The 19538-nt window shown below is 32.5% G+C and overlaps 1 protein-coding gene across 1 annotated transcript in view; it reads left to right on the top strand.

The window, feature by feature from the left end:
* Nucleotides 1-18429, top strand: part of LOC114327660 (tubulin polyglutamylase ttll6-like) — a 39430-nt gene extending 21001 nt beyond the window's left edge. Inside the window, exon 2 of the mRNA XM_028276332.2 lies at nucleotides 16835-18429. Within this exon, the coding sequence (XP_028132133.2) occupies nucleotides 16835-18429 (1595 nt within the window). The remainder of the gene's footprint in view (nucleotides 1-16834) is intronic.
* Nucleotides 18430-19538: the final 1109 nt, after the last annotated feature.

The raw sequence follows: 19538 nt of genomic DNA, 5'->3' as shown, positions 1-19538 counted from the left end.
CCGAAACTATGGCATTTAGGTATAGGGAATATAACAAAAAATAATCAGTATATAGGAAAAACGGAAAATCTGACAACAATGTAATTATCACTGTAATATTAGAAAACCCCTAACCACCAAAACCTATGAAAAACGTGCAAGTCGTTTCCGAGATACTTGAAGGTTTTTATACATAAAACTCACTCTATTTATTATAATAATTATAATAATATTATATTAATACGCATTAATTGGTTCAATATTTCAATGCAATCAATTTGAACTTTTTATGATAAAATTAGTGAATTAGTCAGTATTCTCATTGTATATTTTAAATTTATAAAAAATACGACTATATTAGTTGCAATAAATTATCGAATTGATAAGATACAGTGTGTTGCATTTAAGATGAAGACACCCCTATGTTTCGGCTATCAAAATATATACAGATTTGAAATTTTGCACAGTCATACAGGTTAATGATTCACAATTTTTAAAATGGTCAACTGAACTTTAAATTTTAAACGCGGCCTACTGCGAATCCACAAACAGGGTGAATTTTCGATTTGCTTCGCGTTACAGATATCGATAAAAGTTATTTGAAAAAGTTGTTTCAAATATTATTATAACCCCACATACCAAATTTTATGACAAAATTCACAATTTTAGTGTTTTTTCAGTTGTTTTAGTCAGGATCCTAAATCCTCAAATTGGCTGTCCCGAGATGCATCTCGAGACAGCCAAAAACGGGTTTTTCGATTTTGATAAAATTATCGTTCTTTCCGCTCAGATATTAAAATTTCTGCCTCTGCCATTTAAAAGAACGACAAAAAGTACACAAAAAAATACTATTTAAAAGTTGGCGAAATCATATTATCATAACCTAAAAAATTTTTGAAAAGTTCAAAAATTTTTGAAAAGTTCAAAAATTTTTCCTGGGCTCATTTTTCATTACAAAAATCTGAAAAAAAAACAGATTGTTTTGTATTCAAAAGGTACAACCTCTTGAATTTTTTCAGATTTTTTAAAGTAAAATTGCGCTCACAAAAAAATAAAACCTAAAAATTCTTCTTTTCTCGATTTAAGACGTTTTAGGACCTCTGGGAAGCTAAAAATTTGCATGAGGGCATAATTTTATATCCTTTATCGCAAACATAAGTAGCGGGGCTGATCGGTGCGGGGGCATTTTTGACCATCTTACCCCGCTATAGCCTTTGTCTTATGTGTTTTAATCCATTCTAATAAACAAATTGTCAAATTTCTCTTCGTTTATGGTCTTGGCCGTTAATGGGTTAATAAAACATACATGCCTGGTGTAAAAATGTCACTAAAGAATTTGAGAACGGAGTTAGAAATTTGGAACTATGTACTTTTTTTCTGACACCATGTCAAATATATTTGGAGAGTGCAAAATAAACACATTCAAGTAAGCCGGGAACACTATCAACGTGAAAAAGATGCCGAATACACAGATTTAATAGAAATCAAGGCTTTGAGTACGTTATTATATCTAACAGGAGTTCTCAAATCTAGTCGATTAAACTGCGAGGAAATATGGGATAAAAAATATATTTTGATAAATCAGATTTATTTTCCGTCTACTACGACAACAATATCGATTTGAAAGTTCTCTGTCATTTTCTGACCTCCAATCACCACTTCTTCCGCTTGTTGCATAGACCCTCTTCTATGTTTCTTTTTCTCAGCTATTTGTCTATGCCTTTGCTGAAACTTGTTCTCGGTCTACTTCGTTTTCTCTTTCATCTGGTTCCTATTTTAGTATTTCCTTTGGTATTCTTTGTATATGCCCCAACCAGGTAAGTTGTTTTGTTGATAAGTTATCTGTGATATTTTTTGTTTGATTTTCAATCTCCTGTCGCATATCTCCAAACATTCATTCCCGTTGCTCTTGACGTTGCCATTGTTTTTTCTTTCATTGGCCATACCTCACAGTTATATAGAGTTATACTTTTCACTATAGTCTCATATATCCTCTGTTTATTCTCATTGCTGACAAATTGGTCCCATAAATTAGTGTTTACGATATGATGGATTTTCTACCTGCCTGCAATTCCTGCACGTCCTGCACGTTTCATCGTGCAAAATATTGATACCTAGATATCTGTAGTCGTAATAGTGCTGTATCGTGGTTATATCGTCTAATATAAGATCTTTTTGATTGTCCTTCAATTAGTCCATGTGGTAAGACCGCTCTCGTCTGAAAAAATTTCTGATTCGGTTTCTTTGTGGATTCCTATTTAAAAATGTCCCCTTTAAACAAATCAGAAGGGTGCCGGGCGGAATTTTTGGGCAGAAATAATTGTTTAAACAATATTTTTAAACAAATATAAAAGATCACTTTTTTTATCCTAAGAATATTTTTTTAGGGTTTTTGGGTCATTCTAAACAATAAAGATGCTTTTTCGCAAAAATTTATAGTTTTCGAGTTATAGGCGATTTAAAATTTGAAAAATGCAAAAATAAGCATTTTCAAGGCTTAAAAACTCATATTTAAATTAGTATTTTTTGAGGTTACCAATTATTTGAATTATTGTAGTACAAACATTTATTTTCAAGATTCTGCAGACGGCTCTAATTTCAGTATTCGGGGTGTGCAAGTACTTGGAAGGGATACGCGAAATGATCGTGCGCGAATAGCGGAGAAATATTGCAACTTTCTTAAATAATTCATATTGTCAATTGAAATTGTCAAATTGACGTACATTTAATACTTATTGTCATTTAAGAAGAAAAATTATATATTGCTCCACAGTATTGATATGATATGCAATTATTATATATTATATTATATTATTATATAAAGGTAAATTTAATTAATTGTATTTTGCTTGCAGTACTGCATTCTAATAAATAATTTTATTTACTACATACAATTTTTTACGTTTAAATAACATAACCTAAATCTTATTTTCTTTTTCTTATTATTTTTTTTGGAGTATGGCCTTGAAAATTATCTAGTAACCCGGACCATATGATTGGCCAATATAATCAAAAGTGCGAATAAAATTGCAGAGCGTAGAAATAGGTGTCGCTTTTCCGAACTTTCATGGTCCCAATACACCGTTGTTATTTAATTGTTAATTATTCGTGTCCATCCGATTTTTTGCCGGTGCGGTGCGCACTTTTTCCAAAAAGTTATTATATCTAACAGGAGTTCTCAAATCTAGTCGATTAAACTGCGAGGAAATATGGGATAAAAAATATATTTTGATAAATCAGATTTATTTTCCGTCTACTACGACAACAATATCGATTTGAAAGTTCTCTGTCATTTTCTGACCTCCAATCACCACTTCTTCCGCTTGTTGCATAGACCCTCTTCTATGTTTCTTTTTCTCAGCTATTTGTCTATGCCTTTGCTGAAACTTGTTCTCGGTCTACTTCGTTTTCTCTTTCATCTGGTTCCTATTTTAGTATTTCCTTTGGTATTCTTTGTATATGCCCCAACCAGGTAAGTTGTTTTGTTGATAAGTTATCTGTGATATTTTTTGTTTGATTTTCAATCTCCTGTCGCATATCTCCAAACATTCATTCCCGTTGCTCTTGACGTTGCCATTGTTTTTTCTTTCATTGGCCATACCTCACAGTTATATAGAGTTATACTTTTCACTATAGTCTCATATATCCTCTGTTTATTCTCATTGCTGACAAATTGGTCCCATAAATTAGTGTTTACGATATGATGGATTTTCTACCTGCCTGCAATTCCTGCACGTCCTGCACGTTTCATCGTGCAAAATATTGATACCTAGATATCTGTAGTCGTAATAGTGCTGTATCGTGGTTATATCGTCTAATATAAGATCTTTTTGATTGTCCTTCAATTAGTCCATGTGGTAAGACCGCTCTCGTCTGAAAAAATTTCTGATTCGGTTTCTTTGTGGATTCCTATTTAAAAATGTCCCCTTTAAACAAATCAGAAGGGTGCCGGGCGGAATTTTTGGGCAGAAATAATTGTTTAAACAATATTTTTAAACAAATATAAAAGATAACTTTTTTTTATCCTAAGAATATTTTTTTAGGGTTTTTGGGTCATTCTAAACAATAAAGATGCTTTTTCGCAAAAGTTGATAGTTTTCGAGTTATAGGCGATTTAAAATTTGAAAAATGCAAAAATAAGCATTTTCAAGGCTTAAAAACTCATATTTAAATTAGTATTTTTTGAGGTTACCAATTATTTGAATTATTGTAGTACAAACATTTATTTTCAAGATTCTGCAGACGGCTCTAATTTCAGTATTCGGGGTGTGCAAGTACTTGGAAGGGATACGCGAAATGATCGTGCGCGAATAGCGGAGAAATATTGCAACTTTCTTAAATAATTCATATTGTCAATTGAAATTGTCAAATTGACGTACATTTAATACTTATTGTCATTTAAGAAGAAAAATTATATATTGCTCCACAGTATTGATATGATATGCAATTATTATATATTATATTATATTATTATATAAAGGTAAATTTAATTAATTGTATTTTGCTTGCAGTACTGCATTCTAATAAATAATTTTATTTACTACATACAATTTTTTACGTTTAAATAACATAACCTAAATCTTATTTTCTTTTTCTTATTATTTTTTTTGGAGTATGGCCTTGAAAATTATCTAGTAACCAGGACCATATGATTGGCCAATATAATCAAAAGTGCGAATAAAATTGCAGAGCGTAGAAATAGGTGTCGCTTTTCCGAACTTTCATGGTCCCAATACACCGTTGTTATTTAATTGTTAATTATTCGTGTCCATCCGATTTTTTGCCGGTGCGGTGTGCACTTTTTCCAAAAATCTCCTTTTCCTCCGAAAAATATATTTTTTAAATTTTTCGGGACATTCTAAAAATGCAAAAGGTTTCTTGTCATTATTCTCAAATGTTTTAAAGTTATAAGCGATTTAAAGCGCATTTTCAGATTTTAAATCGCTTATAACTTTAAAACCATTAACTTCTGGGAAAAATTACAAGAAACCTGTTTTATTTAGAATGTCCCAAAAAATGTAAAGATATATTTTCCGAGGAAAATAGGAGATTTTTGGAAATAGTGCGCACCCGCACCGGCAAAAAATCGGATGGACACGCATAATTAACAATTAAATAACAAAGGAGTAAATTTAAGTTAGACCCGATCAGTCTGCAGAATATTGAAAATTAATTTTCATATTTTAAATCGCCTATAGCTCGAAAACTATCAATTTTGGGAAAAATCACAAGATACCCTTATTATTTAGAATGACCCAAAAAACCTAAAAAAATATTCCTCCTGTCAAAAAAGGTGCTTTTGTATTTGTTTAAAAAAATTGTCTAAACAATGTCTGCCCAAAAATTCCGCTCGGCACCCTTCAGATTTATTTAAAGGAGATATTTTTAAATAGGAATCCACAAAGAAACCCAATCAGAATTTTTTTAGACGGGAGCGGTCTCACCACATGTACTAAATGCACAACGTATTCAGTTTCCGTTTTATTTACTCTATACCCCATAATATCATACTTTTTATCATGATTTCAATTAATTTTTGGGCCATATAATTTAAATCATCATAATTTTGAGTCACTATTATTTTATCGTCTGCAAAGTTGAACATAGTGTTGGTGAGTGGTATCCCCATTGTTCTGCTTTTTTGTTACATTATTTTTAAATACCTTTCGAGGTAAATTTAAAAAGTGGGAGAGAGGCAACATCCTTCCTTCAATCTCTTTGATGTTACAAATTCTGTTATTTGTGTCCCTGTTTTTATTTTTTTTATGGGTTTATTGTACAGTACTTTGAAGGTTTTACTGTTTTACTAATTCGCGCTTTTCATTGATTGCCCCAGCTTCTTCAGTGGAACACTATCCTAGACTTTCCGTAGGTCGACGAACAACATAATATGAGTTTCTTGATAGTTTCTTCTATTATTGTGGTCAATAGTGGATCGACCCGTGCAAAATCCTGCTTGTTCTTGTGCTTCAGAATATAAATATTCATTGTCGATAAGATTATTTAAAACCTTTCCATATACAGTGATGAGTGCGCTAATAACCGACAATATAACGCAAAAGACGTAAAACATAATACGTTGTAAAATAAAAAGGAATGAAACTAGTAGAGGTGGGAAATTTTCAATAGAAATCTATAAGTTTACATTATATTAACCTTTAACTACCCGCGCATCAAGTTATAACATAACTACGCGCGTGGCGTACTTTATACGCCACAAGAAAATACACTTAAAAATAGCGGATGTGTTTATTTTTTTTTTGAAAAAAATACACTTAGTTGTTTGTATAAACCTTATTCGGCACCAGTGAATACTTGGAGTTCCTTCTCAGTAAGCCAATTGGGATTTATAACTGAAATCATGGAATAACTGGATTCCATGATAAATAAAATTACTAATAAAAACATTTTTGAAATGTGATTTTTTACAGGAGAAAAAGTATTGTTTGTAAAGAAAAATATCGTTTGTGCCATAATGACTAAAAAGCAATTGAAATATGTACTTATAATAATATAATCGTGGCGTATATTGTCCACCACCGGAAACACCAAATAATAAACTGTAAATTACGATCTTCCCAGAACGCCGATTATAACGAAACTAAAACCAAATTGTAAAGCACACTCCAATGATAGGTTAGAGAGATAAACAAGGTCAAAAATTAAATTTTTAAATATATTTTCAGTAGAATTCTTATATCTGGCGTACAAAATACGCCAGCGCGTGTAGTTAAAAGTTAATAGTTTACCACCTTCAGACGTATCGAAGAAGTTTGACATCTGCCACTGTGACAGGAGAATTTTATAAAATTGTTAAAATGGATCGATTTGCTTGAAAATTTGAGAATAAGTAGTGGATAGTCAAAGGATGAATGCTGAGAGTAAGCTGGATGGACAGGGTGCGTAATGATATTATTCTGAGAAGGATGAAGAAAGGCAGAGAACTGGTAAAAATAATAAAGTCTAGAAAACTCGAGTATTTTGCGCATGTTTGTAGACATCCGGAAAAATATAGCATTCTACATCTAAGTATGCAGGGTAAAATAAAGGCAGAAGAAGTCGAGGAAGAAGAAGAACATCTTGGTTAAGAAATTTGAGGCAATGGTTTGGTCACACTTCGGAATCGCTCTTCAGATCTGCTGCGAATAAAGTTATGATAGCCAACATGATCGCTAACGTTCGATAAACGGACATAGCACCCGAAGAAGAAGAAGTCAAAGGATCAAAATCTATATGATGTCGAAAGGATCTTTTACCATGGGGGTGGTTGTCACCCCTTCTCGGGGGGTGTAAACTTTTTATTATATTTTGACCGCAAAAGTTGATAAAAACATTAATCCTAAGCAAACAATTTTATAAAATTCTTTTGTCACATCTGTCTTTATAATATAGTACTGCGATATTATGTTTTCCATGCCATATTGTCCAGGAACCGAAGATTTTCACCTCGCAATTTTTACAGAATGGATCGATTTGCTTGAAAATTTGAGAATAAGTAGTGGATAGTCAAACGATCAAAATCTATATGATGTCGAAAGGCGCTTTTACCATAGGGGTGGTTGTCACCCCATCTCGGAGGTGGAAACTTTTTATTATATTTTGACCGCAAAAGTTGATAAAAACATTCATTCTAAGCTAAAAATGTTCTATATATTTTTTTAATAAAATTAATATTTTTCGATTTATTCGATCGAAAGTGTTAGTTTTATATCGAAAAAATCGATGTTTTTCGACAATACTCATTTATGTAGTCTATTAAAGTATTTAAACACGTATTTAGGAAAATATATTTATTTTAATACTTAAACTCGTTCACAATGGTCAACAGTAATCACACACCAAATTATAATACCTTTCGCCACGAACTTAGGATACCAATTCAGCTATCTATCGCCTTCCGCTGTGTTTATATCATCATCGCACCACCAGTAGGCCCGTATCTACTCTGTCCCAAGCTGTTGACCGTATAAGGCCGCACCTACATTGGATCCGATTTTCTCCGATCAGATCAGATCCGACGTCGGCCGACGTCGGAATAGAAAATAAACCCATAGTATTAAATGGGGGTGCCTACATTGGATCCGTTTTTCTCCGATCCGATCAGATCAGATCAGATCCGACGTCGGCCGACGTCGGAATAAAAAATAAACCCATAGTATTAAATGGGAGTGCCTACATTGGATCCGTTTTTCTCCGATCCGATCAGATCAGATCAGATCCGATATCGGCCGACGTCGGGAGTAGCTTCTCCTATTCTCATCGAGAAGTGTTTGGTTTCATTCCGATTGGTTGCAAGTTGAGTTGCAAGTTTAGTTGCAAGTTGGTTGCAAGTTGGTTGCAAGTTGGTTGCAAGTTGGTTGCAAGTTTGTTGCAAACTGGTTGCAAACTGGTTGCAAACTGGTTGCAAGTCGGTTGCAAACTGGTTGCAAGTCGGTTGCAAACTGGTTGCAAACTGGTTGCAAACTGGTTGCAAGTTGGTTGCAAGTTGGTTGCAAGTTGGGGGTTGCAAGCTAACATGTTTAAATAAATTCAATGTCATCATCTCCTTAACACATCTTCATCGGAACTCATTGTCGGTGGTCGGTGGTCGGAAGATTACTGAACCAATGTAGGCACCCTCGCCGGAAAACCGGTCTGATCGGATCTGATCTGATCGGAGAAAGACGGATCCAATGTAGGCGCCGCCTGTCGGATCGGATCGGATCTGATCTGATCTGATCGGATCGGAGAAAAACGGATCCAATGTAGGTGCGCACTAAGGAAATAAGTGCCACCAGCCGACGACCGCGACCGTATTATCAATTGAGTGTGACTGCATTTACGATTTACTCAATTTTTGCCGTAGAAATAGCTATTTGTATAACAAGGGAGGAAAGTGTAACTTTTCCTCCCGAGAATGAAGTTTACTGCCCGACGCGTAGCGGAGGGCAGTAATCATTCAAGGGAGGAAAAGGCACTTTACTCCCATGTTATACATATGGTTTTTCCACCTTCCTCAAATAACAAGTCATTTTGTCATTTTTACTTAATTTATTTATGTAACTAACCAACAAAATTTATTAGAACTAAAACAACAAGTAGGTACAATATAACTGTCAGCTGTCAAATATAAGTCAAATTATTAATGTAAACATTGTTAAATAAAAATAACAATTTACTGTTTTTTACCATTCTGCAAAATACAGGATGTTTTATAAATAAACGTTAAAATGTATAGATACTCCGTAATAGAAAATAGATATTATACAGGGCGTCAATAAGTTATATTTCATGAATGAAATATTATGACGTCACTTTTACTTTTCCTCCCTAGGGAGGAAAAATATTTTCCTCCCTAGGGAGGAAAAGTACAACTTTGCTCCCTACAATCAGGTCCGGAAAAGTATACTTTCGGTAGAGGTAGGTGGAAAAAATTTTTTCAAACCAACTTCTTGAGAATTAAATATCCTACCATTTCGTATTTCAATATTTTTTCGTATCTCTGATGCTAATCTTTCTATTCTGAAGGAAATGACATTTTTTACCAAACTACAAAAATTCGTTATTCGCTTTTGACTCCAGTTTTTTAAAAACTAATCTTTCTAAGCCAATCAAAATTCTAAAATCTCTTATTAATACATAAATAAAGAAGAATAAATAAGATCAATGACTAGAAACACAGCTAATTTACATTATTATGCTTCCAATTGGCTTTCTCCTTAAAAAAAAAGATTGATTTTTTAACCGTAACTTTTTTACTTTTTATCTTAGAAAGTTTGGTAAAAACTAATTTTGTAGGTTTTTACAAGATCTATAAGCCTATTAAGATTAAATCTTTTTAAAGTCCTCAGTCGCAAAAAGAGGTGACTTTGAACGGGTTGGTAAAGGCGGTTTTTACATGTTATTACAAGTTTTAATAATTGTCAACAGCTCACTCACTTTTTGCGGTAGAAAAAATTTTTGCAAACCATGTTCTTGGGAATTAAACAGCTTACAATTTCATATTTAAACATTTTTTCGTATCTCTGATGCTAATCTTTCTATTCTAAAGAAAAGGCCAGTTTTTTTCCAAATTACAAAAATTCGTTATTCGCTTTTAACTCCATTTTTTTAGTCTGGCTGAATGACTAAAAGTCTATGCCAATAAAAAAAATCCATTTTTTTCAAAACTAATCATTCTAAGTCGGTCAAACTTCTAGAACCTATTAATAATACATAGATAAAGAAGACAAAATAAGGTCAATGACTAATTTTAAATAGGGTGGTGATTAAGAGGTTGCTTCCGATCACTTTTTCGCTGAAAGAAATAGGGACTGATATTCTTTTTATTATAAGTCACTTAATTTTTGAACTAGAAGTTTTTTTTATTGCCGGAGACAGATATTTTTAAATACTTTAAATTAGTTTGAACAAGTTATCCACGAAAAATATATAGTTTTCCCGTCCTTTGACTTTGAAACTACAATATTTAGGATTTGACGAAGACGAGCTAACATATAATAAAGTATAGCTCGATTATTATTGGTCTTATAGAATGTTTAAAAAAGACGGTTTTGTTTATTTTTTCAAAAGGTACATTTTTGTTAAGCAAAGTTGTTCTGATAAAACGAAAACTTTTTGAGTTATTAGCAGAAAACTGATTGAAAACATTGATTTTTTTTATATAAAACTAACACTTTTGATAGCGAATAAATCGAAAACTATTAATTTTATCAAAAAAATGTATAGAAGGTTTTTGCTTGAGTTTATGCATTCTTGAAATAGCTGCCGAGGATGTTTGTATAATTTGTTCGTTCCGTATTTGAACAATTCTCCGGGTATATCCCCTAGCCCAAATGCTTTCTGGACGGTTTCCTCTTCAGCTGTTTCCATTCATTTTTAATTTCATCTGTTGTCAATTTTATTGGCGAGTCTACTATTGCAGTTCAATATTGGTATTGGTTTCCATGTTCTTAAAATTCGACTCTATTCTCTACTAAATGCTCTTCTAAATACTCTTTCCAGTATTCATGCTGTATGTTCTGTATTATGACTTTATTCTTTTCTTTTCTCAATTTTCCAGACTCTTTCTTCTTTCTTTTCTTCATCTCTTTTCTTTATACGTCTGCTTGTTTTCCTTTCTAATTAATTTTGTCTTGTAATATCTATTGTGGGAAGTGTCCATTTAAGGCTCTGAGTTGATTCTGGTTACATAAATCTACGAATCATTCACCATAGTAGTTCGTGGTGTTTTCTCCGTATCTTTTCACTATTTCATCCTCATCTTCTCTTCCGACTCTCCTGTTGTTAATATCCCCCATTAAAATTATTTCCTCTATTAATTTATATTTAACATTTCCTCCTGAAGTTGTTCAATAAATCGACGCTGTCAAGCCAAAACGGCATAAACGACATTAACTTGATTTTTCAGGAAACACAAAAAACTGATTATTTTTATTTTTACCAATTCTGCTTATCCGCACAGTGATTCAAAAAAATTGGTGATTTTTTTTTCAAATTTTAATATATTGTGAACACTAATGTGGCTGAAAATACTGTCTGAAATAAATTAAAAACTATAAAATGGCGCTTATGTCCAATCAAGATATAACATTGGTGAATATGCCAAACTTACCTCTGGCGTTTGTGTCGATCGCATCGTTGTAAGGTTAGTCAATATGGCGCTTAAAAGGGATATATGCCATTAATGAAGAAAGAAACGAAAATCAAAAATTGTCGTTTATGCCAACAAGAAAAATGATGAAATTACGAAGATTTTTGATAGGGTTTATTTTTTATTAATCAAAAATACATTCTAAGTTAAAAACAAAACCTTAAATTCTTTAAACATGTTTTGGTGCTAGGATAAAATACTTAAAATAAATATGAAATACTTAAAAGTGGATATCTAATAATAGGTAGTGGATTCTAATTGTCAATATTTGGTTCAACATCCGTATTGATTTGATTGCTTGTATTTTCCTTATTTTGATCACTACTTATACCGGCATCCAAACCATTATCTGTTGCTAAGTTGAAACATGATGTGAGATCGTGACTAAATATTTCTTCTTCTACTGCAACGTCTGGTGGTTCCTCAAAGATGATAATGTCATTGCTAAAAGCTTCTGCAATATTGGCATTATAAATGTCATAAACCTCTAAGGGAAATATAGGGCGATTATTGTCAGTCAGTATATCATTTTGTACTGATTCGGTATATGTTTTATTTTCATTTAGTAAGGCCATTATTTTTTTACTTCTGCTATTCATGTGCAACAAATAAATGGCATAAACGCCAAAAATCGATCGCCATTTTTAGCTATATAAAATTGATTTGAACTCTATGCTGTAATACAAAATGAATTGTTCATCACACTAGTACAAAGTTACAATAGAATATTTTAAAATAAACTTTTTATTTGCGCAATTTTTAAATAAGAAACCTGCATAAGAATACCATTGAAGAATGGCATTTGTGTCAACCACGATGTAAATATGTGGTTTTGGCATAAACGCCTCATAGTTTTTAAAGAAATTCAGTGTGTTTACGCTTCAAAAATCAATACAAATTGAAAATATTGCAAGGGTAGATAATACCATGTTACTTATCCATAAAAATTGTAAAAATACATACCTTTACTATTATTACTGGACCGAAATGTACACAATGATAATCTTACGGGCACTGGCGATTATGTCAATCGGTGTTCACGTCGGTGTTCACGTGCGTGACTAGACTGGCGTTTATAAAAATTTTAAACCTATATTACACCTATTTCACTTTTTCTGCGGTTATTCCGCGTTGACTGTCTGGTGCGGAAATTAAAATCCTATTTTTTAGTGCAGCTAACTAAAAAGTGGTCATTTTGGCGTTTATGCCGTTTTGGCTTGGCAGCGTCGAAATATGTACACGCATTTTTACGCATATTGTGGACTATAAGCTCATTAAATTGTTAGTTAATATCCGTGAAGACAGAATGTTGTGTCGTCACGGATAAGTAAATAATATGTCTATTATTTACTTTAATTATTAATCTTTCACTTATAGCTTCTAAAGTTGTTATAAACTTTTTTTGTCTACTCTATCTAATATTATGTGTAAGTTTTCAGTTTGTGAAAACTGTCATTATAGAGAGCAGTGCGTGAAGAGTTTAAAGTGTGCGTGAAGTAATATATACTTACGTGCATAGAAATCAGCCCACTTAAAAATTTGGTCATTTTCGATGTCTCATATTTTCTAAACCTGTTGGCCGATTTAAGTGGTTTTTTGAACATGTTTTAGACTGATTCCTTAGCAATACCATTGTTATAATATTGTTTCTAAACAGGTCAATCATTTTATACCGGGTGTACTAAACAAACTGTGTTTTTTCTCAAAGTTCGCATCATCCTGTGAAATATTCTAGCATTTATATAATACTGAAATTACAACCCAACTATAGCCTCAGGTCTTCTTAACATTCTGTTTCTTGATTCATTCGTTTTTGTTGGACAATAAAAAAGTTAGGTAATTTAACAACTAGACATATGTTCTTCATCAATACGCGGTATTTCTAAATAAGTGCGACAAACTTTAAGGGATAATTCTGCATTAAAAAATAATAACAGTTGGCTTTATAAACGTATGTCCGCAAATGTTTCGTTTACGAGATACGGGATGTTGAATTTTTTCTTAAAAACTGATGATTTATTTATTGCTTTAAAACCAGTTGAGATATGCAAATGAAATTTGGTAGGTTTTAAGAGATAGTTATTGCGGATTATTTGACATAAAACTAAGAATTTAATATTCACCATGGGGTACATGCGGGTAATATGATCGGTCATATTACCCGTATGCGCGCCAATGGTGAATATAAAATTCTTAATTTTATGTCAAAAAATCCGCCATAACTATCTCTTAAAACCAACCAAACTCCATTTGCATATCTCAACTGGTTTTAAACCAATCAATAAATGGTCAGTTTGTAAAAGAAAATTCATCATCCCGTATCTCGGAAACGAAACATTTGCGGACAAAGCCAACTGTCATTATTTTTTCATGTAGAATTACCCCTGTTTGTCGCACTCGTTTAGAAACACGGTGTATTGATGAAGAACATATCTAGTTGTTAAAGTACCTAACTGTTTTATTATCCTACATAAACGAATGAATAAAAAACAGAATGTTAAGAAAATCTGAGGCTATAGTTGGGTTTTAACTTTAGTATTTTATATATGCCAGAATATTCCACAGGGTGATGCGAACTTTGAGAAAAAACCACAGTTTTATTGGTACACCCGGTATACAATGAAACATTACCTGTTTAGCAACAATATTATTACGGTGGTATTGTTGAAAAATCAGGCTATTACATGTTCAAGAAATCACTTAAATTTTCCAACACGTTTAGGAAATACGATTCATCAAATATGACCAAATTTTTAAGTGGGCCGATTTCTATGATCGTAATGGGATTAACCTTTTCACACTGTTTTTTGACAAACTTTCATATAATCAAATATCCTTAACTTTCGCGTTGTCATGGTGATGACAGGTGAGCAATAAATTACAGCAACAGTTTTGACAGTTTTATTGTTTGAAAAAAGTTTGAATTTTTAAACGTCAAAGTTCTAAAAATTGTAGAATAGAAATGTATTCCAGTGACGAAGAGTTACAGTTTTTTTATTTGTTTATCGTAGATAAAATATTGTATGAAACTGTTCGTGAAGTACTTTTTGCGCACTTACGCGATATATAGCACTCGCTACGCTCGTGCTCTAAACATCGCGTGCGTGCGCAAAAAGCATATTTCACGAACTGTTTCATAAATTGTAAATCTGTATTGAGACTGAATAATTGTGAATTGTGAAACTATTGTGAATCATCAAAAAAATTCAATTTTGAGCTCTACATTATTTTGGTACTCCACTGCAGAAATGGTCATATTGTCCTAGATGTTTACAGCCGGTTTCTTTTTTTTTATTTCAGTAATAACTTATATATCTATTTTTATATCTAAACTAAAAAGGGGTAGTTCCCTAGGGAGGCTGTATACCATATAGTTAAAAAACGCTAATATGAAGTAAAAACCACTTCTATGTAATAGGTATATTTATTAAAAATTTTAAAAAATCCCAATGTATTGGTAGTCAGAGAATCACTTGGTAGTCAACGTTGGTCTAAGATGGTTGATTGAGTTTCTTGATAGAGTTTCATTATGTTCCCGGAGGTTATATCTTTTAACATCGGCGTTTAGCCTGATCAATATTACTTCAACGTAATGTAGATTTAATTATAATTTCAACCATTGTTTGGTTCTGGGGCTATTTGGCAAGTATTTGGATTCACTGATGATGGACTGATAGGTCCGAAAACGTTCTGAATTGGACATATTTTATTCAATCCATTGGGATTTTTTAAAAATTTTAATAAATATACCAATTACATAGAACTGGTTTTTACTTCATGTTGGAGTTTTTTATTTTTATATCTCTCCTTAAAATTTAAAAAATTTAAAATTTAAAAAAAAATTAAAAGTTTTAAATTTAAAACTTAAAATTTTCAGGAATGGATTCAGTTTGTTGTCTTAATTTTTCCGTTCAATGACACAATGCATTATTTGTAACAGGAGGCCTTTCTTTCACAAATATTATACAGGGTGTAACAAAAATAAAGGTCATAAATTTAATCACATATTCTGGGACCAAAAATAGTTCGATTGAACTTAACTTACCTTAGTACAAATGTGCACATAAAAAAAGTTACAGCCCTTTGAAGTTACAAAATAAAAATCGATTTTTTCCAATATATCGAAATTTGTTAGAGATATTTTATTGAAAATGGACATGTGGAATTCTTATGGCAGTAGTATTTGAAAAATTAAATTACAGTGAAATTTAGACACCCCATAAAAATTTTATGGGGGTTTTGTTCCTTTAAACCCCCCCAAACTTTTGTCTACGTTCCAATTTAATTATTATTGTAGTGTCATTAGTTAATAACAATGTTTTAAAAACTTTTTTGCCTCTTAGTACTTTTTCGAAAAGTCGAGTTTTATCAAGATATTTTGAATATTTGTCAAATCCACCACATATTTTTTGTGTATGGTTAAGTACGATTATGGAGACTTGGTAATAATATGAAAATTTATTTATGATTTACATTTTAGGTATATTTTGAACCGTATTAAAAACGAAGCCACATCTCAATAAAACGTGCCTTATCAAAAAAATACAAAGAGGCAAAAAAGTTTTTAAAACACTGTGTTTAACTTATGGTATCGCAGTAATAGTTTAATTGGAACGTACACAAACATTTGTGGGGTTTAAGGGAACAAAACCCCCATAAAATTTTTATGTAAACATATTAAAAAAGAAACCTTAACTCGATAAAAACCTATCTGCCTTATCGAAAAAATACTATGAGCCATAAAAATTTTAAACATATTGAATTTAACTAATGGTACCACAATAATAATTTATTTAGAACGTACACAAAAGTTTGGGGGGTTCAAGGGAACAAAACCCCCATAAAATTTTTATGGGGTGAACCAATTTCACTATAATTTTTCTGTAAGATGCTCCTGCCATAAGAATGCCACATGTTCATTTTCAATAAAATACATTTAACAGATTTCGATATATTGGAAAAAATCGATTTTTTTTTGTAACTTAAAAGGGCTGTAACTTTTTTATGTGCACATTTGTACTAAGGTAAGTTAGGTTCAAACGAACTATTTTTGGTGCCACAATATGTGATTCAATTTATGACCTGTATTTTTGTTACACCCTGTATTCTTACCGATTGTAAATTATATTTGTTATAATTTCTTTTAATTGAGATGTAAAAGATCAAATAATGTAAGAAATGTCGCTATATTATTCTGTTTGTTTATTTAGTCCATTTTTACAGGTATGCTAGAAATATGCAGGAAAGATTTACTTGCTAGAAATTTAAACAGGATGATAAGATTGTTTCCCAGGGATTATAACTTTTTCCCAAAGACTTGGTGTTTTCCAGCTGATCTTGGTGAAGCGTTAACGTATAGTAGAGTAAGAAAAAACAAAACATTTATTTTAAAACCAGATGCAGGAAGTCAAGGTAGAGGAATTGTGATAACGAAATCACTGAAAGAGATACGTCCTTGTGATAGGGGTATCTGCCAAGTATATATTTCAAAGCCATTTCTTATTGACGGATACAAATTTGATTTAAGAGTTTATGTGCTGATAACATCTTGTGATCCTCTAAGAATTTATATTTATAATGAAGGATTGGTTAGATTTGCAACTAGCAGATACAAAGAACCCAATGGAATTAATATTAGTAACGTGTTCATGCATCTCACAAACTATGCTGTAAACAAGCATAGCAGAACCTATAATTCGGACAGTGAAGGTGGCAGTAAAAGAAAATTATCGTGGCTTAATAATTATTTGCATAGCCTTCAACATGATGTTGAAGCTATCTGGTATAGAATAGATGATGTTATTATTAAAACAGTAATTAGTGCGTATCCTGTACTAAAGCATAGTTATTCAGCTTGTTTTCCCAACCACGATGTTGTACCAGCATGTTGTGAACTACTGGGGATTGATATTCTTCTAGATAAAAGACTAAATCCTCAAGTTTTAGAGGTAAATCATTCGCCAAGTTTTCACACAGATACAGAGCTAGACATTGAAGTAAAAGAAGCCTTATTAAGCGACATGTTTGCCATGCTGAACCTTGACAAATGCGATAAACGTAAGGTAATGAGAGAAGACAGAAAAAGAATAAGAGAAAGACTTGTAAACGGAATAAACTCTAAGGATAATTCAACTGATCATATTAAAATATTTACAGAATATTTTAAATTAGAAATGGCAAATAGGGGTGGATTTAGGCTTGTGCATCCATGTACTAATACAGAGCATATATACACAAAATTTTTCGACCAGTGTCAGAATTCTATATACTCTGATACTGCATCTAGTCGAGCCAGAGAAGCAGCTCAGAATGCCTTAAGGGATGAGATGCAACTCAAAGCAAAACTGGAAGCTTCCAAGAGGATTACTTCTAAATTTAAACCTCTTATCGAAAGTCCTACATTGAGTAGTATGAAATCCTCTTCAGTTACAACATCGCTGCCACTACATTTGAAACACACTTTGAGCAACTCATTTGATGCTCAAATGATTGTCGAAATTGAAGAAAAAGAAAGGCTGCAGAAGCTAGCACAAAGAGATTATCTCGTAAGAAGTCAAGGTATTCTCGAGTTGATTTATTTCTCAATGAAAAAGAACAATATTTTAAGACCACAAGATGAAAGGAAGTATGCACTATTTGACAAAATACGAAATGCGTGTGATGTAGTTAATAAGCAGTTTACACAAGGACCAGAAATATCAGATATGTTAGCAGGATTTACTGAAAAGGGTGCAGGCGAGTGTTTATCTGCTCAAAAGGAGATGTATTTTTGGCGCACAAATAAAGAGAAGGCTCCGAATCATACCGAAAATGTTTAAGACTGGCTACGATTATTTAGAAGATCATAACATTTGTTATTTATTTGTCTCTCTCAAATATGACAATTTTTCAAAAATTTTTGTCGATTTTGTTACCAAACAACATTACGATTTATGTAAATTGTTTTATAAAAGTTTAGTTCTGATCAATTGTAGTATTTATTTGTTGCAATAATTATTTTGAATTACAAATAAATAAAAACGTAGACCTCGGACCAGATGCTTGTAAAGGTTTGTATATTAAAAATTTAATTTCAATTATGACTAATAGTCTAAGAGCTGGGAGCGGATTTTGTGCGTGATAAGTAATATGGAAAAACTATACGTGGATATGTTGAATTAGTTGTGTACATGACTTTCACCAACGGCCGGAAACCAGAGTTGGGGCTGAGGGTAGTTATAAGGGGTCAAAGTCGCGGTTTTTATTATTTTTTTTATGACGCTCATGATCGAGATAGTGCACCAAAATTTGGGAATAAGTAGGTCATGACGTACCTAAGTAAAATCTCTAGGGGCGCAACGCTGCGTGGCCGACAAAGGGGTGGGCAGGGGTGAATATAAAAAATGTAAGGGGTTTTTTGCGACGTTCGTGATTGAGATAGTGCACCAAAATTTGGGTATAAGTAGACCATGACATTAGTAGGTAAAATCCCCAGAGCCGGAAACCAGAGTGGGAAAGGAAGGTAGTTATAAGGGGTCAAATTCCCGTTTTTTATTATTTTTTTTGTGACGCTCATGATCGAGATAGTACACCAAAATTTGGAAATAAGTAGGTCATGACGTAACTAAGTAAAATCTCCAGGAGTGCAACGCTGCGTGGCCGACAAAGGGGTGGGCAGTGGTGAATATAAAAAAATGTAAGGGGTTTTTTGCGACGACCGTGATTGGAATAGTGCACCAAAATTTGGAAATAAGTAGACCATGATATAGATAAGTAATATCCCCAGAGGCGGAAACTAGAGTGGCGGACGAGGGTAATTATAAGGGGTAAAATTCGCGGTTTTTATTATTTTTTTTTGTGACGCTCATGATGGAGATAGTGCACCAAAATTTGGGATTAAGTAGATCATGACATTACTAAGTAAAATCTCCAGGGGCGGAACGCTGCG

Source organism: Diabrotica virgifera, chromosome 7, assembly GCF_917563875.1.
Source record: "Diabrotica virgifera virgifera chromosome 7, PGI_DIABVI_V3a".
NCBI classification, from domain to species: Eukaryota; Metazoa; Arthropoda; class Insecta; order Coleoptera; family Chrysomelidae; genus Diabrotica; species Diabrotica virgifera.
The sequence above is the reverse complement of the archived record's forward strand: the minus strand, read 5'-3'. Positions and strand labels throughout refer to the sequence as shown.